General features: G+C 48.8%; 4 protein-coding genes and 1 non-coding gene across 6 annotated transcripts in view; 3 read left to right on the forward strand and 2 right to left on the reverse strand.

The window, feature by feature from the left end:
* ppme1 (protein phosphatase methylesterase 1) overlaps positions 1 to 3,682 on the reverse strand; it is a 14,531-nt gene extending 10,849 nt beyond the window's left edge. Inside the window, exon 1 of the mRNA XM_060056520.1 lies at positions 3,620 to 3,682. Coding sequence (XP_059912503.1) covers positions 3,620 to 3,682 — 63 coding nt within the window. The remainder of the gene's footprint in view (positions 1 to 3,619) is intronic.
* A 286-nt stretch (positions 3,683 to 3,968) lies between these two features.
* On the reverse strand, positions 3,969 to 10,754 carry LOC132462093 (myelin protein zero-like protein 2). Its single transcript, XM_060057689.1, has 5 exons — positions 10,505 to 10,754; positions 8,791 to 8,954; positions 6,916 to 7,126; positions 5,599 to 5,785; positions 3,969 to 4,784 (listed from the first exon to the last, which is right to left on the reverse strand). The coding sequence occupies exons 1-5, from the start codon at positions 10,557 to 10,559 to the stop codon at positions 4,586 to 4,588; spliced, it is 816 nt and encodes a 271-aa protein (XP_059913672.1). The 5' UTR covers positions 10,560 to 10,754; the 3' UTR covers positions 3,969 to 4,585.
* Positions 10,755 to 11,566: 812 nt separating this feature from the next.
* Positions 11,567 to 18,685, forward strand: pafah1b2 (platelet-activating factor acetylhydrolase 1b, catalytic subunit 2). Of its 2 annotated transcripts, XM_060057691.1 has the most exons (7): positions 11,567 to 11,970; positions 12,120 to 12,223; positions 12,303 to 12,384; positions 12,902 to 12,991; positions 14,720 to 14,836; positions 15,625 to 15,747; positions 16,390 to 16,682. In XM_060057691.1, exons 3-7 carry the CDS (start codon positions 12,304 to 12,306, stop codon positions 16,666 to 16,668), a joined length of 690 nt encoding a protein of 229 aa, XP_059913674.1. In that variant the 5' UTR covers positions 11,567 to 11,970; positions 12,120 to 12,223; position 12,303; the 3' UTR covers positions 16,669 to 16,682. The 2 variants fall into 2 exon arrangements, with proteins under 2 accessions (XP_059913674.1, XP_059913673.1); XM_060057690.1 differs by lacking the exon at positions 12,120 to 12,223 and having other exon boundaries at positions 11,570 to 11,970; positions 16,390 to 18,685.
* A 401-nt stretch (positions 18,686 to 19,086) lies between these two features.
* On the forward strand, positions 19,087 to 19,196 carry trnal-caa (transfer RNA leucine (anticodon CAA)). Its single transcript has 2 exons — positions 19,087 to 19,124; positions 19,151 to 19,196. It is a non-coding gene; the product is annotated as a tRNA-Leu (tRNA).
* A 1,034-nt stretch (positions 19,197 to 20,230) lies between these two features.
* Positions 20,231 to 22,895, forward strand: apoa1a (apolipoprotein A-Ia). The gene is made up of 4 exons (XM_060057692.1): positions 20,231 to 20,332; positions 20,634 to 20,684; positions 21,105 to 21,249; positions 22,095 to 22,895. Exons 2-4 carry the CDS (start codon positions 20,642 to 20,644, stop codon positions 22,648 to 22,650), a joined length of 744 nt encoding a protein of 247 aa, XP_059913675.1. The 5' UTR covers positions 20,231 to 20,332; positions 20,634 to 20,641; the 3' UTR covers positions 22,651 to 22,895.
* Positions 22,896 to 24,414: the final 1,519 nt, after the last annotated feature.

Consider the following 24,414-nt stretch of genomic DNA (forward strand, 5'->3'; position numbering starts at 1 on the left):
GAGGGTGATGTCACTGTTCCAGATACGTCTGGAGCGCCCGGTATTTAGCTCAGTGTTTACCTGCAGTGTGCGGACCCATGTGATCATGTGACCATGTGACTTTCAACACTCCTTCATCAATGATCTGCTCGCTCTCCCCCCCCCCCCCCCCCCCCCCCCCCCCCCCCTCGCCCTCTCCTCCCCCTTCCTCTCCTCTCCTCTCCTCTCCCTCGCCTCACAGTTTCCCGTGACTCTGCATTTCTTATGCCTCTCCTTTCCTCCCCCCTCTCTCCCCCCCCTCTCTCCTTTCCTCCCCCCTCTCTCTCCCCCCCTCCCCTCTCCCCCTCTCTCCTTTCCTCCCCCCCTCTCTCCCCCCCTCCCCTCTCCCCTCTCCTCCCCTCTCTCTCCTTTCCTCCCCCCTCCCCTCTCCCCCTCTCCTCCCCCCTCTCTCCTTTCCTCCCCCCTCTCTCTCCTCTCCTCTCCTCAGCCCAGCCTCTCCTTTCCTGTCACTCCTCTCCTCAACCATTTTCTCCCTCCCTCTCCTCCTCTTTCCCCTCCCCCCTCCCCTCTCTCTCCCTTCCTCCCCTCTCTCTCCCTCCTCTCACCTCTAGGATGCCCATGGCTGTGGTGATGGTTTCCTGCTCGAGTCAAATTCCACCTACTCAGGGATCAACATATACCCTTAGTGTGTGTGTGGGTGTGTGTGTGTGTGCGTGTGTGCGTGTGTGTGCGTGTGTGTGATTCCATGCACGTGCATTTGCCTTGAGTGTGTGCGACTGTGTTGGCGTGTGTGTGTGTGTATGTATGGGTGTTTTTGTGTGTGTGTGTGCGTGCGTGTGTGTGTGTGTGATTCCATGCACGTGCATTTGCTTGAGTGTGTGCGACTGTGTTGGTGTGTGTGTGCGCATGTGTGTGTGTATATATGGGTGTTTTTGTGTGTGTGCGTGCGTGTGTGTGTGTGCGTGATTCCATGCATGTGCATTTGCTTGAGTGTGTGCGACTGTGTTGGCGTGTGTGTGTGTGTGTGCGTGTATGTATGGGTGTTTTTGTGTGTGTGCGTGTGTGTATTTGTGTATGCGTGTGTGTGTGTGTGTGTATAAATGTCTTTGTGTACGTGCGTGTGTATATGTGTATGTATGTGTGTATGTGTGTGTGTGTGTGTGCGTGTTTGTGTGTGTAAGTGTGTGTGTGTGTGTGTATGTATTTGTGTGTATGTGTGTGGGTTTGTGTGTATAACATCACTGGGTGAATGTGGTGACACAGTATGTTTCTGTATGCTTGTATGTGCGTTATCTGTGTGATATTGTGCGTATGCTTCGATATCGCTGACCTACTAAATAAAGGTCTTCATGTGTGTGTCTGTATGAGGGGAGTAAGCAGCTGCAGGTATTTGCCGAATAAGCAAATATGTCCTTAGAACCCCAATGTATTATTCATTCTCGTGGCACTTTCATTTGCTCGCGACTCCAAACCTATTATGTATAATAATGATATTGATCATAATATATAACTTAACGTATGCATATCATATATATTATTATATATATATTAATATTAATATTGATGTATACATGTATAAAATACACATATGTCGTTTAGTTCTGTTAAGTTTTTGGTTTCCAAAATTCAACAGATAAGCAAGCTTCATCGATTGCTTTAAACTGTTATACATATCCTGTTATATTATATACGTCATGTATACGGTTGCCATTTTTCCTGTTATACGGACTGTGTCCTGTTATACGGGCTAGTTTCTGCTATGCAGTTCCTGTGATACAGAATGTGTCATGTTATACAGGGTTGTTCCTGTTGTACAGGGTTGTTCCTGTTGTACAGACTGTGTCATGTTATACAGACTGTGTCATGTTATACAAGAAGGTTTATGTTATACAGACTGTGTCTTGTTATACGTGGTGGTTCCTGTTATAGTGTCATGTTACACGTGCTGGTTTCCTGTTATATAGACTGTCATGTTATACCGGCTGGTTCCTGTTATACAGACTGTGTAATGTTATACGGGCGGTTTTTTGTTACACGGGCTGGTTCCTGTCGTCCAGCGTCACGTTATACAGGCTGGTTCCAGGCTGCTGAAGGCTCTCCTAATTCCACTGCAACAGAGCTTGGAACTCTTCCAGAACTGCGAGCAGAAAAACAAGCGTCCCCCATCCGGCCGAAGACGGCAGCGTGTGCTGCAGACCCGGTCGGAGCGGTGTGACCGACTCACGCACTCATAGCGTATCACGGAGCTCCACACACTCTCCACACGCAGACAGATGTGTTAAGGCGCGTCGGGGCTTTAGGGCGGAGTCGCTGTTGTTGTTACCGCAGTAACATTCCAAGACTCCACTATGGTGCGTTCCACTGCAGGGGAAATACAGCCCGGGTTAACGGCAGTAGAGATGTAAAGCACAGCATGTGAACTACATTACAGGTGTTAGCTACAGTATGAGTTAACTAAATAAGGTAAACTACGGTGCATAAAAAAAAATATATGTAAACTACAGTATGCAAACTACATTACAGATGTAAACTACAGTATGTGAACAGCAGTGTATATGTAAATTACAGTATTTAAACTAAAGTACAGATGTAACTATATATACAACAGTATAGATGTAGGCTAACTACAGTTTACAAACTACATTAGTGATATCAACTACAGAATATAAACGACAGTATAGCTGTAAACTACAATATAAAACCAACAGTGTAGATGTAAACTAAAGTATGTGAACTACAGTACATTTTGAAAACCAGTGTCTGAGTGTGTGTGTGTGTGTGTGTGTGTCTGTATGTAAGTATGCGAGTGAGTGTGAGTGTGTGTGTGTGTGTGTGTGTGTGTGTGTGTGTGTGTGTGTGTGTGTGTGTGTGTGTGTGTGTGTGTGTGTGTGTGTGTGTGTGTGTGTGTGGGGGGGGTCAGTGGGACCCAAGATCACTTCCATTCTTTTATCATGAAGGACATGTTGTTCTCACAGATGCCCAGACTGGAAGATTCTGCCCTTAGGCCAGGCAGAGGGGCAGCTGCTTTAGTGGGGTCACAGCTGATAAACACACACACACACACACACACACACACACACACACACACACACACACACACACACACACACACACACACACACACACACACACACACACACACACACACACACACACACACACACACACACACACACACACACGGTTTATCTCTGTTTGATGCAACTGAAGAAGCGATCAAGTTGTTTTTGTCTGGATATAGTAGTAGAGAAGCTTGGAGTTGAGCTGTAGGCCTATTGTATCGTATAAACTGTTTTTTTTTCATTACCTACTTCAATAACTTACTGTTTAACCAACATTTAGGCCGACTTGATTGAAATGACAGGGCTACTGCACAAATAAAAACTAAATAAAAAAACTAAATGATTACTGCCGGCTGTATGGGACTAACAAAATGGTATCAAAATATATAACACTGGTGGAGTTTGGCCAACAGGTCAGCTGGCCCTTATCTTAACACCTGGCCGTAAGCCGCAGACAACGAGCTGCCATACATGTGTTGGCATGCTCAGGCTGGATCCTCTGTAGTTTGTCATGGACGTGACGTGGGACCTTTCTCTGGAATCTCACGTTGAGAAAAGCTAAATTACTTACGACTGACCGCCAGCAGGGGGTGGTGTCTCACGAAGACTTGGAAGAAGTATTTACAGTTGGTGGCGCTCATTGCTCAATATGTTCGTCTTTTCAGATTCATACAAGAGCATGTCATAGAAATATTGAACTGTGTTTTTATCATGGTGAGTAACGTTATTATGGCTGCTTAAAGGTAAGCAGTGGCGCCACAGTAAACTAGACTTTTCACCCGGCCCTCCTCGCACCCGGACTACAGCTCAGCGATCCTACTGAACTTTAACCCGGCCGCAGACGTTGACTCACATGCCAGGGAGCGGCAGAGAGAAACCTGAGGAATGTCACACTCCCCAGTGCCACACAATAACCTGACACAAGTCTGCAGTTGGCAACCATTATCGCTTCTCAAGCTTTTATTTGATCAGCTCTCTGTGTTCTTATCAAAATACTCACATCCACCAAATATACATGCTGCAATATTTTGTAACCAAAAACAAAAGTGCTTTATATAAAATGACGGCAACGCTTATAAGGACAAGACATATTCTAACAGAATCAAACGGTGAAAGCGTGTGTTTTCAGAAAGCAAGTTTAACGGGAACGTCATACTGGGAGCAATGGCGATCACCTGGAGATCATTACCATGGAAACACAGTTGCCAGGATGGCCACTATGTGTTAAACCATGAGGGTCCCTTTGTCGGGAAAGTGGTCTCCGATCCGTTTGTCCAAACATGTATAAACTCAGGCTACAGAACGCGGAGAACAAAACCGGTTTGAAACCAGTTGTGGATGAATAAGACTGAAGCTCTTCTCATTGTGTGGCTGTAGCGGAAGACTGGAGATGAGATGGGATAAAGGCTGCCTGCCTCAACGCATCATAATGATCAGTATCATTAATACTATTATGAAACACCATGGCATCTTCAAAAAATAAACCTTGCTTTGGAAATGGCAGTTTGCCAAATTGGAATGGTTTGGCAGTGGTCTGTAATAATTTAATCATCGTCACCACCCCCGGCATCATCATCGTCGTCGTCGTCATCATCATCGTCGTCATCATCATCGTCGTCATCCTCTTCCTCTTCCTCGTCATCATCATCGCCTCCACTGCTGGGCTCAGACCCTTCATCGTCTGAGCTCCCGTCGTCCAGCAACTTGGCCGCCACGGTCAGGTGGATGGCTTCTAAAGGCGAGCTGGGAACAGCGCGACCCGCGAGGACACACACACACACACACACACATCATGTACAAAATCACACACACTGACAGAAACACACACACACACACACACACACACACACCGACAGAAACACACACACACACACACACCATGTACAAAATCACACACACCGACAGAAACACACACACCATGTACAAAATCACACACACCGACAGAAACACACACACACACACACACACTCCTGGGACAGAGAGATCTACTGGGGACAGGAGGAGTGCTGGAGAACTACAATACCCAGACTCCTCAGCGGCACAGCACAGTAACCATGGCACCCACCGGGGCGTAGGTTAGTTCCCTCCTCGCGGGTAAAGCGTCTGGCCCTACCTCTATTGTGGATATTGGTCACAAAAGACAAGCTTAGCCCAGCTGTTATTTTGTGGAACTGATCCCTCAAGCAATTCAGCGCAGCGATAAAACCACAACGAGTGTGATTCTTCTTCCCTTTTCATCATCTTGTTCTTAAGATGGTGGCCGAGCCAATTGGGGTCAAATAAAGTGATTTTAATGCCGTTCTGAATTGTAGGGATGTTGGTGAGAGCAAATTTTTTTGTTAGTAACCTCTTCCAGCAGGTCTGTTCTTAAAACATGAGGTTGAACTAAAAAAGATAAAATCATAAAAAAGGTCTTTGGCGAAAAAGCCTTTGAGTAAAACAAGGCTGAAGAGTTTGAAGCTTTGATCATGAGAGCAGACAGCAGGGTCCCACAGTCCCACCGAGTCCCGACGGACGGCTGGCCTCAGCCTCGCGGGCTCCAGCCTCGCTGCCTCACCACACTGTGGGGTCCTTCCACTCCTTCTTCTTCTTCATCTTCCTCTCAGGCATCTCCAGGTCCCCCTCCTCCTCCCTGCCCCCCCGCCTCCTCCTCTTGACCAGGACGTATACCACCACCATGAGCAGGATCACAGCGCAGGCCCCGCCGCCTATCGCCGCCAGCAAGGCCATCTCTGATAGGCCCACTGTTAACGAAGCACACAGAACACATCTCTGATTGGACGGCTGTTAACGAAGCACACATCTCTGATTGGACGGCTGTTAACGAAGCACACCAGAGCACATCTCTGATTGGACGGCTGTTAACAAAGCACACCAGAGCACATCTCTGATTGGACGGCTGTTAACAAAGCACACCAGAACACATCTCTGATTGGACGGCTGTTAACGAAGCACACCGGAACACATCTCTGATTGGACGGCTGTTAACGAAGCACACCGGAACACATCTCTGATTGGACGGCTGTTAACGAAGCACACCGGAACACATCTCTGATTGGACGGCTGTTAACGAAGCACACCAGAACACATCTCTGATTGGACGGCTGTTAACGAAGCACACCGGAACACATCTCTGATTGGACGGCTGTTAACGAAGCACACCGGAACACATCTCTGATTGGACGGCTGTTAACGAAGCACACCGGAACACATCTCTGATTGGACGGCTGTTAACGAAGCACACCGGAACACATCTCTGATTGGACGGCTGTTAACGAAGCACACCGGAACACATCTCTGATTGGACGGCTGTTAACGAGGCACACCGGAACACATCTCTGATTGGACGGCTGTTAACGAGGCACACCGGAACACATCTCTGATTGGACGGCTGTTAACGAGGCACACCGGAACACATCTCTGATTGGACGGCTGTTAACGAGGCACACCGGAACACATCTCTGATTGGACGGCTGTTAACGAGGCACACCGGAACACATCTCTGATTGGACGGCTGTTAACGAGGCACACCGGAACACATCTCTGATTGGACGGCTGTTAACGAGGCACACCGGAACACATCTCTGATTGGACGGCTGTAACCGTCCCACACCAAACCCCAACAATATTTTGGTTGCAGCGTTACTTTATGTTATCTTAACGCATAACCAATCAGAGGCTGTCGTTTGGTTTCTTTGTCGACAGCCATGCGGCTTCCCTCACGGCCTTTAGACCCCGATCCATAAACCCTCACGTCGTGGCTCTACCGTAAACATGGCGCCCTCCGGCGCCAGACGCCAGCGAGACGAAGCCCAGAAGACGATGAGAAACGGTGTGTGTGTGCGTGTGTGTCGTCATGGTAACCCTGGCTGACCTTTGTTCACGACCTTGAGGACGATCTCTCCGTTGACGCCGTGGACGTCGGGGGGGTTCCGCACCTGGCAGGTGTACGTGCCGTTGAAGGAGGGCGGCACCGCCTGCAGGGTGATGGAGGCGTCGCTGTTGGAGACGTCACCGGACCACAACACCCGGTCCTTGAAACGACCCTCTGTAGGGGGGTACGGCTCCTGCTGGTAGTGGAACACCTAGCACACACACACACACACACACACACACACACACACACACACACACACACACACACACACACACACACACACACACACACACACACACACACACACACACACACACACACACACACAAAAATAATTTGGGGTCAGTGTGGCTGTTGAGTGCGTGTTGTTTTAACTTCACACAAAAAAAAGATGATCAGGTGAGGTGACTTATTGGCAGTTGGACGGACACCGCGACTCTAGCCCACTGTTCAATTTCTCCTCAAGTCTTATTTATTCCCGCCGCATGCGAGCGGCGGACAATACGATCCCTAAATGATTATGGACAGTAGACTAAACGCTATAAGACTACAGTTAGCCGTCTCATTCCAAGATCTTTTTGTGTGAAGTGAAAAAAATTATCCCTCACACTAAATTTTTCCGTCTCCTCCAAACTAAACAAGCGGCGAGAGTGTGCGAGTCGGAGGCAGGACGGGAGAGAGATAAGCAGAGTTACGAAATCGCAGCCATCCCTACTTCATTCGAGAAAGTATTATTTTAAAATATTTGAAATATTCTGCATGTACAAACACACTCAGTGTCTGTAACTAACACATATATATGTATATATAGTGGTAGATGAGTACAGGGCTTCAGCGCTTGTTAATCATTTAACGCCGAGTTTAGAAATTATGAAAGCCGTTGCTTTGGGACACCAAACAAAGCTGAGATCTGTTACGAGGCATCAGAGAGGTCAAGGTGGAGCATACCCACCCTGACCTCCTCCTCGGAGGCCAGGGTAGCCCCGCGCTCCAACTGCAGAGGAAAACATCAGCATCAGCGGCCTGACCGCCGCTGTAAACTCACCATGGTGGACCTCCTGACCACCGCACACCGGACCCTTTAGCAGAGCGCTCAGGCCCTGGTTGGCTAGCGTCGTCGAACTACTAGCGCTATACTACATGTATTAGAACACTTGTACCACTAAATGTACAACTACTCCATGACAGTGGCGGCTGGTGATCAAAAATGTTGGTGGGGCACAGTAATAGACAGGGGGTTAGTAGTTCTCCAGTAAGTGGCACTACGTGTATTAGTAGTAGTATTCTACTACATGGTTCTCCAGTGAGTAGAAATACATGTAGTAGTAGTAGTATTAGTGTTGTGGTTCTACTCCATGGTTCTCCTGTGAGAAGTACTACATGTAGCAGTAGTAGTAGTAGAAGTGTTGTGGTTCTACTCCATGGTTCTCCAGTGAGTAGTACCACATGTAGTAGTGTTAGTGTTAGCGTTGTGGTTCTACTCCATGGTTCTCCAGTGAGTAGTACCACATGTAGTAGTGTTAGTGTTAGCGTTGCGGTTCTACTCCATGGTTCTCCAGTGAGTAGTACCACATGTAGTAGTGTTAGTGTTAGCGTTGTGGTTCTACTCCATGGTTCTCCAGTGAGTAGTACCACATGTAGTAGTGTTAGTGTTAGCGTTGCGGTTCTACTCCATGGTTCTCCAGTGAGTAGTACCACATGTAGTAGTGTTAGTGTTAGCGTTGCGGTTCTACTCCATGGTTCTCCAGTGAGTAGTACCACATGTAGTAGTGTTAGTGTTAGCGTTGCGGTTCTACTCCATGGTTCTCCAGTGAGTAGTACCACATGTAGTAGTGTTAGCGTTGTGGTTCTACTCCGCGGCGCGGGACCCACCGACTCCTCGCGCGAGGCACGGTCCAGCGGTCTGAAGTTCCAGGAGACGGTGACGGAGCTGGGAGAGACGGGGTGGGTGGAGCTGAAGGTGCACTTCAGCCTGACGTCAGTGCCATTCGCCACCTCCATCTCCCCAGAGGTGTGGATCTCCACCCCCCAGACCTCTACCACACACACACACACACACACACACACACACACACACACACACACACACACACACACACACACACACACACACACACACACACACACACACACACACACACACACACACACACACACACAGTTAGAGAGGGAGAGATGGAGATGGCCAGAGTGGGGGAGAGAGACAGAGAGGGAGTGACAGAGACAGAGACAGAGAGGGGAGAGAGGGGGAGAGACATAGGGGGAGACTGAGGGAGGGAGAGAACCTTTCCAGTAGTCGATGTAAACACTGAACTCTCACCAATTCACAGCTAAATTAGCAATGTGTTTCTAAGTGGTCTTCTTTACCCATACTATACTTGAGTCTCGGAAATTCTTAGACTCAACAATCCAGTTGATTGTTGAAAAAAATGCAATTCCTAGATGTGTCAGCAATCCTACTGCTAACTTCTTCAATCCTAACGTCCAAAACTGACTCATTTTGGGCAGAAGACCACGTGATTGAGAAACTACGACGGCAGGAAGCCCCGGTATGTCCCCTCATTGAGCAGAACTCAACAGCTCGCTCTCTAGATTTGTTGCTCCTTTCACCACTCCTGTGAATCTCCGACATCCAGATCCATAACCATAAACGGATAGTCAGATAGTGTTTTTGTGATTTCAGCGGTCCTGTCATCACCACAGATATAAGCAGGTCACGCAGGGAATCGTATTCTCATAAACACGCACGACTCCCTCGTCCTCTCCTGATCAGCTGGTATCGCTCTGAAGCCAACAACACCGGAGTTCTCACGCTTTAGCGTCCGATACCAACGGGATCCATTTCACATCTCTAGGATACTTCACATTCACTTCATTAATAATGATAATATATGAACGATTGTATTTTGTAACAACAAAATGGTTCTTCAGTTGTATTCTTAATCTGTATAAAGTACCTGAACTATACATAAACCTAATAAAAAATAGGTTGATATAAACCTTTCAAATGCAAGATTGTGTCCATGCTGCTAATACAGTAGGTAGTAGCTGGGAAGGATTGTGCAATGACAGTAAGCAGGAAATAAACGTAATCAGGGAAACTAATCAGTGGCCTTTCTCTTTTGAAAGAAGACGTAAGAGCTTCTTGAGTGCAACACAAAAGGTAACTCTTGGGTTTCGAGTCAGAGAGAAAGGTCTCTACGTGGAAACCAGGTGCTCAACTCCGACGGGACTGCGTAGTAAAACAGCCAGTGTTAGCTACTCATGTTTATTATGAGTGATAGTCAGCGAACAAAAAAAATCCTAACAATATGGATGGATTTAATATTAGTGACATAGTTGAGCTTCAGATGGTTCATGAGGAGTATACTATTCAAACATAACTATAAAAACATCAGAGCCTGAACAAGTAGGTCATCTGTAACCTGTTACCTTGTAGTACACACTAACTTCCAGTGGTTAGTATCTGACCAATATATTCCCATTCTTTCTCTACAATTTCCATCGAATTAATTCAAGTTATTGGTCGAGAAGTGAGTGATGGCACGTGAGGCTGCCATAGTGTGGTAGAAGTGGTTCGACTCACCTGACAACACGAGCGCTCCCAACAGAGAAGCCACCTGGAGCCATATTCCACACATGGGACCGCAGGGCTACAGGACCACACTTACAATGCACTGGTTCGCTTCCGTTCGCTCTTCCACATTAATAGTGTTGACTGATGTCATCAGAGCATTTCCAAGCAGGAAGCGGAGTAAAATGTCGACCAAATCAAGTCGATTTGGGATTCCTACGGAGAGTGGCTTGGGTTCCCTGTGGGCGGGTCTTGACACAACAACCTGTTGGTCTGCTCCTGAGCGCCGCATTCTTCACTCAGCCCTCCTTCGAGTTGTCTTTCAGTTAGCAGGTAGGCGTCACTTGGAAATCAGACGTGGTGCAAGACAGGTTGGACGAAGCGATAGCGATATGTTGGGTTCAGATCATCATTTGAATCCATGCAAATGCAATGGCACTGTAGAACAATGGTTAACAACCATTGAGAAGTAAGCAGTTTGTTTTTCCCTCACATTAATAATAACTATTTCAGCCTACCGTGCCATGCTGTGTCTAAGATGGGCCTTTGTCAACTCGTCCTTGACGTATTAATGTCAAGCATTTCTTATTTATAAGATAATAGATAGCTGCAGAGTGCGAGTTGCTGTCCGTCAGGGGATAAGGGTGACCTCTGCTGGTTATAATTATTACACATCCTTATTAAGGGGTGGCGCAGAACTTGCGCAATTCCCATTGGCCAATAAATACTATCATATTATTCTATTTTTTTCACTAAATGTCGTGGGAAAGTATATTATGCGTAGCCCATGTGTACTTTGCATTCACATTTTAGGCTAATAAAAAGTTTTGCAAAGAAAATAGTTTCATACTATTTATCTTGTTTACACCAACGACTGTATATGACTGTGTGAGCAGACAGTTTATACCACAGACTGGAGAGAAGTGTTCGAGCATAGACACACGGATCTGGTCTATCACTCGAACACAGTGTTTCATCCATGGACCTGTAAGGTTTCATCATAGAGCATTGGGTCTATAATTCCATGGCGCCACTACGCGTTCAAGTTCCCGTCAAATGCATTACCGTAATACCGCGCGTAGACGCGCACACCAAAACAGGCGTTGACAAGAGCCGCACATTTTGTTTTGAGGCTCGTTTTTTAGGTCGACTACACCATGTTCTAAAGTTAAAACCCATCGTTCACTTCAAAGTGTTGACATGTTTTGCGTGACAACATCCACAGCAGTTGCCGGACAGTGGATCCAGGGCGGGTGTAGATGGTAGGAGCATTACGACCTCCGGTCTGCTGTGTTTGCTGCTGGACGCTGATGTTCGCCATCCTGACCAGATCCAGACACGCCTTTTGTTGTCCTGCTGCAACGACTAGCCGCCGCTAGCACCGCAGCATCTAGGAAGACACCGAGGACCAGCTCAGCCTTTCTGGAGGATTAGTCGTAGACCACTGGACCCGCAGCGACTGGACAACCGACCGCAAGGTTAGACCTTTGCACACATCCTGGAAATATCAATCCCTCTCGGTGGCGTGGGTGTTGCGGCGCATGTGACGGATGCGTAGCCGCGACCCGTGCATTCTGAAGCTAAGATGCTAACGTTACATATTGTGGTGTGGGCATATTATAAACAGCGTTCATCCTCTGGAGGACAGGCCCGCTCTAATGCTCCTGTAGTCTGACTGTCGGCATAACAACAGCCCCTCTCGAGTGTTCATGCTACGACAGTGTTTAGTGGGTACGATGATGGAAACATGAAATGTTATTATGTAAGGGGGTCCCGGTCCAGTGTTTGACAACCAGCGGTTCCGTTTCAGGATGAGCAGTGACGAACCAAGCCCCGCCGCCTTGCCGGAGCCGGTGGAGGATGTGCACGGAGACGGGAGATGGATGTCCCAGGTAAGGCCAGGCTACTCTCAAAATCACCAGCCACCCATTGATCGATCGTTATTCCGAGATGATAGAGGAACGACTGGTCGGAAAGTGGAGTATGTTAGGAATAGGATGTAGTTAATCTTTCACTATCAATTTGCATGTTGATCTGACGCTTTGAGGTTCACATGTCGATACGAGAACGGAGTAATGTGTGGCTTTTGCGCAACACGTTGCGTTCCAACTTGTGTCTGATGCACAACGGACGAAACAAGGAGAACTGAACAACTGGTTTTGTGAGACAGTAAAACTGTGTGGCCGTCGTTGCCTCGAGACTAGTGAGCTTCACAGATACTTGGGCAGAGCGTGAGTCCTCAGATTCCTCCTGTCTACATGTGATGGTGTTGGTTTCAGTGTTTGATAATGCTTATCGTTCTGTGTGTGTGTGTGTGTGTGTGTGTGTGTGTGTGTGTGTGTGTGTGTGTGTGTGTGTGTGTGTGTGTGTGTGTGTGTGTGTGTGTGTGTGTGTGTGTCTCTCTCGCAGCACACGCGGTTCGTCCAGGAGTGTAAGGATGCTGAACCAGACGTCCTATTCGTCGGAGACTTCATGATTCAGCTGATGCGGCATCATGATGTAGGAGATCCTCTTCATGCTGACTCTCTTCTGTCGTCACATGTGTCATTGAGGATGGACCCTTTATCCATAGAAAGAACAAACCCACAGTGAATTCGTTTTTTAGATAAATGTCATTAAGGTGCGGGTTGGGGTTAACCAGTACAGAGGGGTCATTAAGGAGCAGGTAGGGGCTAGACAGTACAGAGACAGGTCGTTAAGGAGCAGGTAGGGGCTAGACAGTACAGAGACAGGTCATTAAGGAGCAGGTAGGGGTTAGACAGTACAGAGACAGGTCATTAAGGAGCAGGTAGGGGTTAGACAGTCAGACAGGTCATTAAGGAGCAGGTAGGGGTTAGACAGTACAGAGACAGGCCTTAAGGAGCAGGTAGGGGTTAGACAGTACAGAGACAGGTCATTAAGGAGCAGGTAGGGGTTAGACAGTACAGAGACAGGTCATTAAGGAGCAGGTAGGGGTTAGACAGTACAGAGACAGGTCATTAAGGAGCAGGTAGGGGTTAGACAGTACAGAGACAGGTCATTAAGGAGCAGGTAGGGGTTAGACAGTACAGAGACGGGTCATTAAGGAGCAGGTAGGGGTTAGACAGTACAGAGACAGGTCATTAAGGAGCAGGTAGGGGTTAGACAGTACAGAGACAGGTCACTAAGGAGCAGGTAGGGGTTAGACAGTACAGAGACAGGTCATTAAGGAGCAGGTAGGGGTTAGACCAGGGGTGCCCAACCTTTTTTGACCCAAGATCTACTTTTCAAGTAGCCAAGTTAGTTGTATCGTGAACCTACGGACTTCAGTGGGGGTTTCATTCCGTCTGCGCACGGCACCTTCTCAACGATAATCAATGATCTTCCCACTCAGGGTGAAAATGGTAGGTCTTAGCTCGTTTCCCCTCAGCCATGCCAACGTTTAGGAGTGTGTAACTACTGTTGACGGCTTTCAACTGCTGTTCACAGCGCATGCGCTACCGCGCGTATATGTGCCACGCAAATTTTATTTTATTAAAAAAATAAATGAAATATATATATATATTTTTTTTTTTTCTTCACCCCTCGCGATCGACTTGGGATCTGTCGGCGATCGACTGGTAGATCGCGATCGACTGGTTGGGCACCCCTGGGTTAGACAGTACAGAGACAGGTCATTAAGGAGCAGGTAGGGGTTAGACAGTACAGAGACAGGTCATTAAGGAGCAGGTAGGGGTTAGACAGTACAGAGACAGGTCATTAAGGAGCAGGTAGGGGTTAGACAGTACAGAGACAGGTCATTAAGGAGCAGGTAGGGGTTAGACAGTACAGAGACAGGTCATTAAGGAGCAGGTAGGGGTTAGACAGTACAGAGACAGGTCATTAAGGAGCAGGTAGGGGTTAGACAGTACAGAGACAGGTCATTAAGGAGCAGGTAGGAGTTAGACAGTACAGAGACAGGTCATTAAGGAGCAGGTAGGGGTTAGACAGTCAGACAGGTCATTAAGGAGCAGGTAGGGGTTAGACAGTACAGAGACAGGTCATTAAGGAGCAGGTAGGGGTTAGACAGTACAGAGACAGGTCATTAAGGAGCAGGTAGGGGTTAGACAGTACAGAGACAGGTCATTAAGGAGCAGGTAGGGGTTAGACAGTACAGAGACAGGTCATTAAGGAGCAGGTAGGGGTTAGACAGTACAGAGACAGCTCATTAAGGAGCAGGTAGGGGTTAGACGGTACAGGTGGTTTGTCTCACGGCTCTTCATTCTGCAGATCTGGAGGGAGCTGTTTTCTCCGCTTCACGCTCTGAACTTCGGGATCGGCGGAGACACGACCTGTAACGTCCTCTGGAGGCTCCAGAACGGAGAACTGGACAACATCAAACCCAAGGTGAGAACCGCCCACCCTCCCTCCCCCCCCCCCTCCCTCACTCCCCGCACCCCCCCCCCTCCCTCCCTCCCTCCTTCGTTGATTGGCTGAAGCAGCGTGCTGTCCCCTCCCCCCTCCCTCATTGATTGGCTGAAGCAGCCTGCTGTCCCCCCCCCCCTCCCTCGTTGATTGGCTGAAGCAGCGTGCTGTCCCCTCCCCCCTCCCTCATTGATTGGCTGAAGCAGCCTGGTGTCCCCTCCCCCTCCCTCGTTGATTGGCTGAAGCAGCGTGCTGTCCCCCTCCCCCCTCCCTCGTTGATTGGCTGAAGCAGCGTGGTGTCCCTCCCCCTCCCTCGTTGATTGGCTGAAGCAGCGTGCTGTCCCCCCCCCTCCCTCGTTGATTGGCTGAAGCAGCGTGCTGTCCCCCTCCCCCTCCCTCGTTGATTGGCTGAAGCAGCGTGCTGCCCCTCCCCCTCCCTCGTTGATTGGCTGAAGCAGCGTGGTGTCCCTCCCCCTCCCTCGTTGATTGGCTGAAGCAGCGTGCTGCCCCCCCCCCTCCCTCGTTGATTGGCTGAAGCAGCGTGCTGCCCCCCCCCCTCCCTCGTTGATTGGCTGAAGCAGCGTGCTGCCCCCCCCCCTCCCTCGTTGATTGGCTGAAGCAGCGTGCTGCCCCCCCCCCTCCCTCGTTGATTGGCTGAAGCAGCGTGCTGTCCCCCCCCCTCCCTCGTTGATTGGCTGAAGCAGCGTGCTGCCCCTCCCCCTCCCTCGTTGATTGGCTGAAGCAGCGTGCTGTCCCCCCCCCCTGTGCAGGTGGTGGTCCTGTGGGTCGGCACCAACAACCACCAGCACAGCGCGGAGCAGGTGGCCGAGGGGGTCCTGGCCGTGGCCCGACTCCTCACCTCACGCCTGCCCAGGGCCAAGGTCATCATCATGGTGGGTACCGTGGGGGGGGGGGTTAGGTCCAGGGTGGGGTCCGGGGTTGGGTCCACAGCGGGAAGGTCAGAGGTCAGAGGTCGAACAGAAGGGCACTAAGTAGGGTTCCCGCGGTGTGGACATTTTCACACCGAGTAATGCACTCGTGTCAACACCGGTATAAACGGTATTAACTTTAAAACTATAGGTCAACCGCCATCTTCTCCGTCAACTCTCCTCTCACACTCGGTGACAGCGGCTGGCAGCGCGCCAATTCTCGGCGTCTTATAACGTTCTATATATAATAGTATAATATCATTTTGTATATCATAATATCACGGCCGAAAGCTCTGTGCCTCCGGATGGCCGTAGCGCGGGGAGCTCACGTAGGGATTGGGCTTCGTGGGGTTTGTTTACCGGCGTTGCTATGGTTACCGGCGCCAATTCTCTCCCGCACAGAGCAGAACTGTGGCCTATTCTACATGTTTTTATTTTCTTAATTATAATTATATTATTCATTTTTACTGAATTTGTTTTTTTTATTACTGAAAAAAAAATAATAATTACTCGGTGTGCAACACTGAGTAATCGGTGTTGGCCTCCACACCGGTAACAGCGGTAATACCGTATACCGCTGCAACCCTAACACCTCGCCGTCCGTAGGGCCTGCTGCCGCGCGGGGAGCGCCCGAACCCCCTGAGGGAGAAGAACGCGGCGGTCAACGCGCTGCTGCGCGCGCGCCTGCCGCGGCCCGGCCCCGTCCTGCTGCTGGACGCCGGCGCCGGCCTCCTGGCGCCCGACGGCTCGCTCAGCCAGCGGGACATGTTCGACTACCTGCACCTGACGGCCGCCGGCTACGCCGCCGTCTCCAAGCCGCTCAGCGACCTGCTGCTGCAGATCCTGGAGGAGACGCCCGAGGAGAGGAGGGCCCCACCGGTCTGAGACCCCCCCCCCCCCCCCCGGGGAGGAGGTGGAGGTGTGCAGGAGAGGTGGAGGAGCAGGAGGTGGAGGTGTGGGGCTAGGGGGAAGGATGTAAGGCCCTGTGTAGAGCGCTGACAAGTGTTCTGCCCCAGCACCGACGGCTCGTGGCCAGCAGGGGGAGACACCCACACGCGCCAGCCATTAAAGCACGGACGCTGCTGGGAGCTTATGGTGCGTTTTAGTATTCTCCGCGAAACCGACTCGGACCTCGGATGCGACGTCACGCCCACACTTCAAGCGTTTTATTATGTTTCGCTCGGTCGTTGGAGAAAAACATGGGCGCCACCCGGAAAAAGCTGTTGTCGCGGTAGCATAGGTAGAGATACGGACGCAGTAAGGCAACGCAGTAACACGAGTGATTGTAATTGCCCTTTAAACCACCAAAGCGGTCCAAACACAATGAAATCAGTTCATACCAGTCGCACTGGGCGCAGCCATCTTGAATTCTGTCTCGGAATCCTTGCTCGGCCTCCTCTGAGGTCGTCCGAGCAAGCAAGCGCGCCGTCCGAGGAAAAGGGGCGTGTTCATGCGTGTCGCTAGGCAACGTCCTCGGACCTCCGAGACGGATGGATAATAAAACGCACCATTAACCTGACTACATTCATTAGGTCAAAGATATTACATTTTCCTCTTATGCCGTTATATTAAAACCGAACCCATACCACCGTTTCATTCAAAGTTTTTGTCAGTTTACATTAAAAAAAAATAGCGTAAGGGCAAATATTTATATAGATGTAAATGACAAAGACTGCTTGTGGCACACATTGAACACATTTCTCTCGGTCAAACATCTTTTGGAGGAGGTCTTCTGCTCAGTAGAGGGTAGTGCGCACTCCACGACGGCGCCTGGGGGCTTCAGGAGCCCGGTCTGACCGCTAAACTGCTGCTGTCACAGAGTCGCCTCAACACTCCTTATCTCCTGGGACCTCTGCTTTAACACCTGCATGGAACCAACTGAGGGAAAACATCTGTACAGAAAACGGACGAGGACCTCTAGGAAATGGACATGATGATTTATTTAGGACATTTTATCGAAGACACGCATGATCTAAGACTTTGTGTTTCCCCTCCTTCATACGAATTCACAGAAGGGTTGTCCTGGTTTCCTAAAGCACCTTTCTCGTTGTCTTTCTGATTGTCTGTGATGTCAAGTTGTTTTTCCAGTGCTACTTAGCCCGGCTGCTACCTAGCTGCAGAGATACCTTGCCGCAGCGCTACCTAGCCGCAGCGCTACCTAGCCCTAGCACTACCTAGCCACAGTGCTACCTTGCCCAAGCTCCACCTCTCCCCAGTACTACCTAGCTCCAGATTTACCTAGCCCTAGCAACAGAGCTACCGTGCCCCAGCGCTAACTAGCCCCAGCACTACTGAGCCCTAGCACTACCTAGCTCAAGAGCGACCTAGCTTCAGTGCTAGCAAGCCCTAGCGCTACCTAGCACCGAAGGGCTAACTAGCCCTGGAGCTACCCAGCACCTGCCCTGCTGTCTATACATAAGCAATGAAACAGCTAAGCTAGCTAATATCACTAAGAAGCCACTGGCGGCTGCTTTAGTCTCACTACGCGCTGTGCACGCTGCAACAGGCATCACTGTAGTTATAATATTAGCAGGGCCGCTATGTGTCTTCCCTGTATTCATTCCAGCTCACTGTATGGTTGTGGAGCTGGCGTGGAATCTTAACGTCTTGTGCTTCAGTCCCATGTCTGCCGTGGTCCCCAACGCTGAACAATGTGAATATGATGGCTGACCAACCCTACGGCCCTGAGCCAAGCCTTGCCCATCACACGTTGGGATCTCTTGTCTGAATGTTTGTGACTGAGGGAGGAGGGGGGGGGGGGGGGTTACCTCACCTTGCAGGTGAGGTAACTGTGAGGTGTGTGGATACTCGCAGGAAGGGACGAGTAACTTGATGGGATTGTATATTTGTGCTTGTCACCTGCTGAGCACAGCATTCCAATAAACCATGACTGTAAATATGAGTGGACTTTGCGTTGTTTCTCATCACCACGAGAGCTGCATTGATTGGTTCAGAAAAGCATACAATCAGAGAACTTTGGATGGTAGTTTCAGGTAATGAAAGTTGGAGGTTCGACTCCTTCAACTCTGTAGGCAGGATGATGGGGCGGTCTAAGGTGGCAGACTCAAGGATTACTCCTCAATCCTGGGGTTTCCATTCAACTGGAATAGTGGGTTCGAAACCTGCTTTTGACAATATTCTTAAAACTTCAGCCTTTAACTAATTTCGTAAATTATATAAATACTTCAGACAGATATTTTGAAACTCTTTTAAAACTCTTTTTATTGATCAAAAGATTGGAATTATAATGTACATTATTTACGCTATTTAACTTAATTTAGACACTTATTTTGTTTGTCAGTCGTCAAGATGGCCGAGCGGTCTAAGGCGCCAGACTCAAGGATTACTACCCTCCTCAAATCTAACGTTCTGGTCTCCAACTGGAGGTCTGGGTTCAAATCCCACTTTTGACAGAATTTTCTAAAACTCAATGATCCAATTAGTAGAATTATTAGGTACAATTCTTACGTCATTATTAAGTTAATTTAGACACTACCTGGTAAAAGTAGTCGTCAGGATTGTAGAGAGGTCTAAGGCGACAGACTCAAGGATACTACCTTCTTCAAATCTGGGGATTCTGGCCTAAATTCATTTAAATGCCCAGTTTCTCAAATACAGTCTTATATAGTCTTTTAACTCTTATGAAAGACCACTTCTGATAGACTTTTTAAACTGAAGTTTTAAAAATCATTGATTAAATTATTAGAATGAGCGTAAACTTTTTACGTGATTTTAACTTAATTAAGATGCTATACTGTGTTGAAACAATTGTCAGGATGGCCGAGTTGTCTAAGGCGAAAGGCTTAAGACATACTACCTCTCTCAAGTCTGGGGTTCATGGTTTCAATGTGAGGGAGTGGGTTCAAATCCCGCTTCTGATAAGATTTTTAAAACTTCAGCTTTTAAATCATTGAGTAAATTATTAGAATCGCACAGTTGTTATTTTGCGTTATTTTTACTTAATTGAGGCATTCTGCTTCTTTGAATCGGTCGTCAGTGTTCGTATTTGTATTCCCCAAACACCACAAGAGGTGAACTCCTTGTTTGGTGTCATCAACTTCCGATGGTCTGAAAAGGCTGAATCAGGGTTTGGCGAAGTCCATCTTACCTCTAACCCTCTTCCAGGAACCCCCCTGAGACCTTCTGCTACATTCTAACATTTTAAAATATCTCAACATCTTCAAACGGATTGCTTTGATTGTCCTCCTAAACTTCTAGTCGTTGAACATAAGTCCACTATGAAATACTACGACTGAAATAAAAAAAATCCCATTTAATGTGCAGAATCTCTCCTCCAGAGGTGATGCCGTGTGTCGAGTGCAGGTGAGGTGGCAGACAAGAGATGGCGGACTTTGTTCCTCATCTGGGATTAGATCACTTGGACCTCCAGATAAAGTGTCTGTTGCTGTGACATCCCAGTCTCCGGGTCACCTTTGAACCCCGTGGTTCCAGGAGGGTGGTGTGGCGGGGTCGAGGTCCGAGCAGCTCGGCTATAAAAGCCTCAGGTGCCGGACTCTTCCCCACTCTCGACGAGCAGCGAACCCGCCAGGTAGATGCTTCACTGAACCTCCTTTAATGGATCTTAATAATACTTCATTCAATTTAATGTATCTTAGTGTACCTTATCGTATCTTAACGTATTTAAGTGTATCTTAATGTATCTAAATGTATCGTAGTGTAACTTAATGTATCTTAATGAATCTTAATGTATCTTGATGGAACTTAACAAATCCCAGCATAACTTAATAACTTGACTTTAAAACTTGATTTGAAATATGTCGTGATGAGAAGTTTATCCAAATCTAAAAGCAGAATTGTACTTACAGTTTGTAATTGTCTTTATCTCCAAGGACCCATCATGAAGTTTGTGGCTTTAGCTCTGACCCTTCTGCTGGCTGTTGGTACGTAGCTCTCCTCCTTCTCCTCCTTCTCTAGCCTCCTCCTCCTGCTTTTCTCTTCTTATTCCTTCTCCTCATTAACCTCCTCCTCCGCCTGTTCTTCCTCCTACGCTTTCATTTCCTCCTCCTTCAGCCTCCAGTATTCTCTTCTTCCTAATCAACCTCCTTCCTATCTTCTCTATCCACCACCCCCTCCTTCTCCAGCCTCCTCCTCTTCCTCCTCCATCTCCTTATCCTCCTATTCCCTTCCATCTCCTCCTTCTTCCTTCCCTTCATCCCTTCACGACCTCCAACATCCTCCTCCTCCTCCTCCTCTTCCTCCCTCCCTCTTCCTCCTCCTCCTCCTCCTCCTCCTCCTCCTCCTACAGAGCCAGTCCTTGTTCAGGGTTCAGGGTCTCACCTCTGTCCTCTTTCACCTGACAGGCTCTCAGGCCCAGGACAGTGGGAGTGTTGCGTCCATCCAGCTGGCCCAGATCCAGGACGGCGCCAGGTTGTACCTGAGCCAGGTGAAGGACCAAGCGCAGAAGACCCTCGACCAACTGGACGGGACCGAGTATGAACAGTACAAGTAAGGGGATCGGATTATGTTTTGTTTTCGCCATTCTATCTTATTGCAAATTGAGTAGTAGTTAAATTCCTTATTCCTTCACACCCCTACTTCCACTCCTGGTCATCATAAGGAGCGGGGAAAGTCTCGTAGTGGTTCGGGTGTTTGACTTCGAAAAGGTTCTGGGTTCTATCCCTGATGTCTACCTGTGGGCTTCCCAGAGCAAGATGCCCCCCAACCCCTACTGTCTAACCCCTACCTGCTCCTTAACGACCTGTCTCTGTACTGTCTAACCCCTACCTGCTCCTTAATGACCTGTCTCTGTACTGTCTAACCCCTACCTGCTCCTTAATGACCTGTCTCTGTACTGTCTAACCCCTACCTGCTCCTTAATGACCAGTCTCTGTACTGTCTAACCCCTACCCGCTCCTTAATGACCTGCCTCTGTACTGTCTAACCCCTACCTGCTCCTTAATGACCTGTCTCTGTACTGTCTAACCCCTACCTGCTCCTTAATGACCTGTCTCTGTACGGTCTAACCCCTACCTGCTCCTTAACGACCTGTCTCTGTACTGTCTAACCCCTACCTGCTCCTTAATGACCTGTCTCTGTACTGTCTAACCCCTACCTGCTCCTTAATGACCTATCTGTACTGTCTAACCCCTACCTGCTCCTTAATGACCCGTCTCTGTACTGTCTAACCCCTACCTGCTCCTTAATGACCAGTCTCTGTACTGTCTAACCCCTACCTGCTCCTTAATGACATCGGAACTCGCTGTAACTTTCTTCAGATGATTTAGTCGCACTAGTTATGAGTCATGTGACGAGTCTCCTAAATCCTCCCGGTTCTCCTGCATCTCCTTCAGGGTGAAGCTCACCGAGTACGCCCAGACCCTGGCGCCCTACGCGGACGCCTTCTCCACCAGCTTCTCGGAGGCGCATGCGCGCACCCAGAGGGACATGGAGGCCCTGCTTCTCGCCGTGGAGCCCCGCCGACAGGAGCTGCAGGCTCTGCTGCAGAAGCAGACCGAGGAGTACCGCGTCACACTGGAGCCCCTCTTCAAGGAGTACGTCGGCCAGAGCCAGGAGCGCGTGGAGTCCCTGAAGGCCCGCCTGCAGCCCCTCCTGGAGGAGATGCGCACCAAGATGGAGGCCAACGTGGAGGAGACCAAGACCAAGGTCATGCCCCTGGTGGAGGGGGTCCGCAGCAAGCTGACGGAGCGCCTAGAGCAGCTGAGGACCATGGCCAGCCCCTACGTGGACCAGTACCAGGAGCAGGTCTCCAAGGCCGTGGGCGACGCCTCCGACAGCCTGGCCCCCCACACAAAGGACCTGCAGGCCAAGCTGGAGCCCCTTGTGGAGGACCTGAAGGCCAAGTTCGACGCCGTGTACAAGTCCTTCAGCGACATCATCCAGGCCTGAAGATCTCCCCTGGGTGCTGAGACTCTGCGGTCGAGTCCGTTCATCGGACACCTCTAGAGACCCTCTCACAGCAGCGAAGGAAAACCCTCCCACCCCTCGGATACGTCAATCCAACATCGTGCATGTGTTGCCATTTGAGTCAAAGAAATATCTGAAAATGAAGGGAACATCTCTCACATCTCGGATATGTTAATCCAACATCGGCATGTGTTGCCATTTGAAATAAAGAAATATCTGAAAATGAACATGTGTCTACCTATTGCCTCATTTATGAGTTTCAAGCGGATTGCTTTGATGGTCCTCGAAACTTCGATTGGTTGAATATAATAAATACAAAGACTAAAATTAATTTCCAGAGGTAATGCCGTGTTTCGAGTGCAGGTGAGGTGGCAGACAAGAGATGGCGGACTTTGTTCCTCATCTGGGATTAGATCACTGGACCTCCAGATAAAGTGTCCACGCTGTGTCATCCCAGTCTCCGGGTCACCTTTGAACCCCGTGGCTCCAGGAGGGTGGCGTGGGGTCGAGGTCCGAGCAGCTCTGCTCTGAAAAAAACCTTCCAGTGCCGGACACACACGACGGGCAGCGAACCCGCCAGGTAGATGCTTGAGAGATGGACCCAGACGTCCCTACCAGACCCAGCAGAACGAGACGCATGTTGTGCATTGGCAGGATTTCAAAAGATTATATAGTGCATAGCTATCTTGGAAAAGTACAAAATAAGCACTTTGAAAAGTGAATGCCTCCCTTATTCATTGTTCAGGTTTAGTAAACATTTAATTAATTATGTTTACCTTCAAATGCGTTATTTGGAAGTGAGTCTTTAGCACACCTCCACCATCCTAATCAGAGCTAGATCATGCAAGGTAAACACTAAGGTGTCAGACAGGATAGATGAGCTACGACCTTCCAATTCCCCTCTTTCTTTACAAAACTGTACATGACAGTTACAGTGACTGTACACTTACACCACCTTTCAAAAGACCCTTAAACAGTGGTTAGTAGCAAGCCAGACCTGCTCTGTAACCTTTGGTCATTCTACTTTTTCTACATGGACTCTTGATGTGAATTGGGACCTATTTTGTGTGTAAAAGTGTTTTTTATCTATTTTGTATACTGGTATGTTGTTTTTATGTTTTTGACTTGCCTTAGGACAACGGATGTAAATTAGCAACTAAGCTAACTCCGGCTAATTTATATTGATGCTCTGGCTGACATGTTGATTAATGTGCAATGTCCTAATCAAATAAAAAAATAAAAAAATGAATGCCCACCAACTGTGAACATCTCCAAGGATCCCAAAGGGCTCCCTCTCCGACGAGTGGGAGTGATCCGTCGGTTTGATGAAGACCTTCTCTTGGTGAGAGAGAACCCTGAGCCAGCTGGCCTTCGTCCACGCCATGCCTCTCACATCACGCCTGGGAGGAAGTTAGAGAGTTTTCCAGTTTGCTTTTGTAACTCTGGAAACCGAGCTGGGACCCAGTGCTTCACTTCTCCTTTGTTGGAATGTATATTCAGAAATACATGTCTAGCACACCCTGGGCTGGTTGCACTTGTAGATCTGCACCATCCTTTAGTTTTTACACTGTTTTCTGTTGTGATACAGAGGAGTCTTCTATGTAATGTGTCATTTGGCATCCTGAGTGTAAAGCCTGATAGTTTCACAACTTCTCAGCAGTAACACAGGTTCTTAGGTAACACTGTTGTGTAGTGACCGTTGACCAGGCCGCAAGACCCCGAGGCAGAGAGCCAAAGACTATTGCT

This window comes from Gadus macrocephalus, chromosome 7 (genome assembly GCF_031168955.1).
Source record: "Gadus macrocephalus chromosome 7, ASM3116895v1".
Taxonomy (NCBI): domain Eukaryota; kingdom Metazoa; phylum Chordata; class Actinopteri; order Gadiformes; family Gadidae; genus Gadus; species Gadus macrocephalus.

Bases quoted from the DNA above. Each gene is read 5' to 3' on its own strand.
- LOC132462093 (XM_060057689.1), bottom strand. From the start codon at position 10,559: ATGTGTGGAATATGGCTCCAGGTGGCTTCTCTGTTGGGAGCGCTCGTG. The intron at 8,955-10,504 runs GTGAGTCGAACC...TGTGTGTGGTAG, and splicing joins GGGAGCGCTCGTGTTGTCAG to AGGTCTGGGGGGTGGAGATC. The intron at 7,127-8,790 runs GTGGGTCCCGCG...TGTGTGTGCTAG, and splicing joins GTGCCTCGCGCGAGGAGTCG to GTGTTCCACTACCAGCAGGA.
- pafah1b2 (XM_060057691.1), top strand. From the start codon at position 12,304: ATGAGCAGTGACGAACCAAGCCCCGCCGCCTTGCCGGAGCCGGTGGAG. The intron at 12,992-14,719 runs GTAGGAGATCCT...TTCATTCTGCAG, and splicing joins AGCTGATGCGGCATCATGAT to ATCTGGAGGGAGCTGTTTTC. The intron at 14,837-15,624 runs GTGAGAACCGCC...CCCCCTGTGCAG, and splicing joins TGGACAACATCAAACCCAAG to GTGGTGGTCCTGTGGGTCGG.
- apoa1a (XM_060057692.1), top strand. From the start codon at position 20,642: ATGAAGTTTGTGGCTTTAGCTCTGACCCTTCTGCTGGCTGTTG. The intron at 20,685-21,104 runs GTACGTAGCTCT...TTCACCTGACAG, and splicing joins GACCCTTCTGCTGGCTGTTG to GCTCTCAGGCCCAGGACAGT. The intron at 21,250-22,094 runs GTAAGGGGATCG...CATCTCCTTCAG, and splicing joins ACCGAGTATGAACAGTACAA to GGTGAAGCTCACCGAGTACG.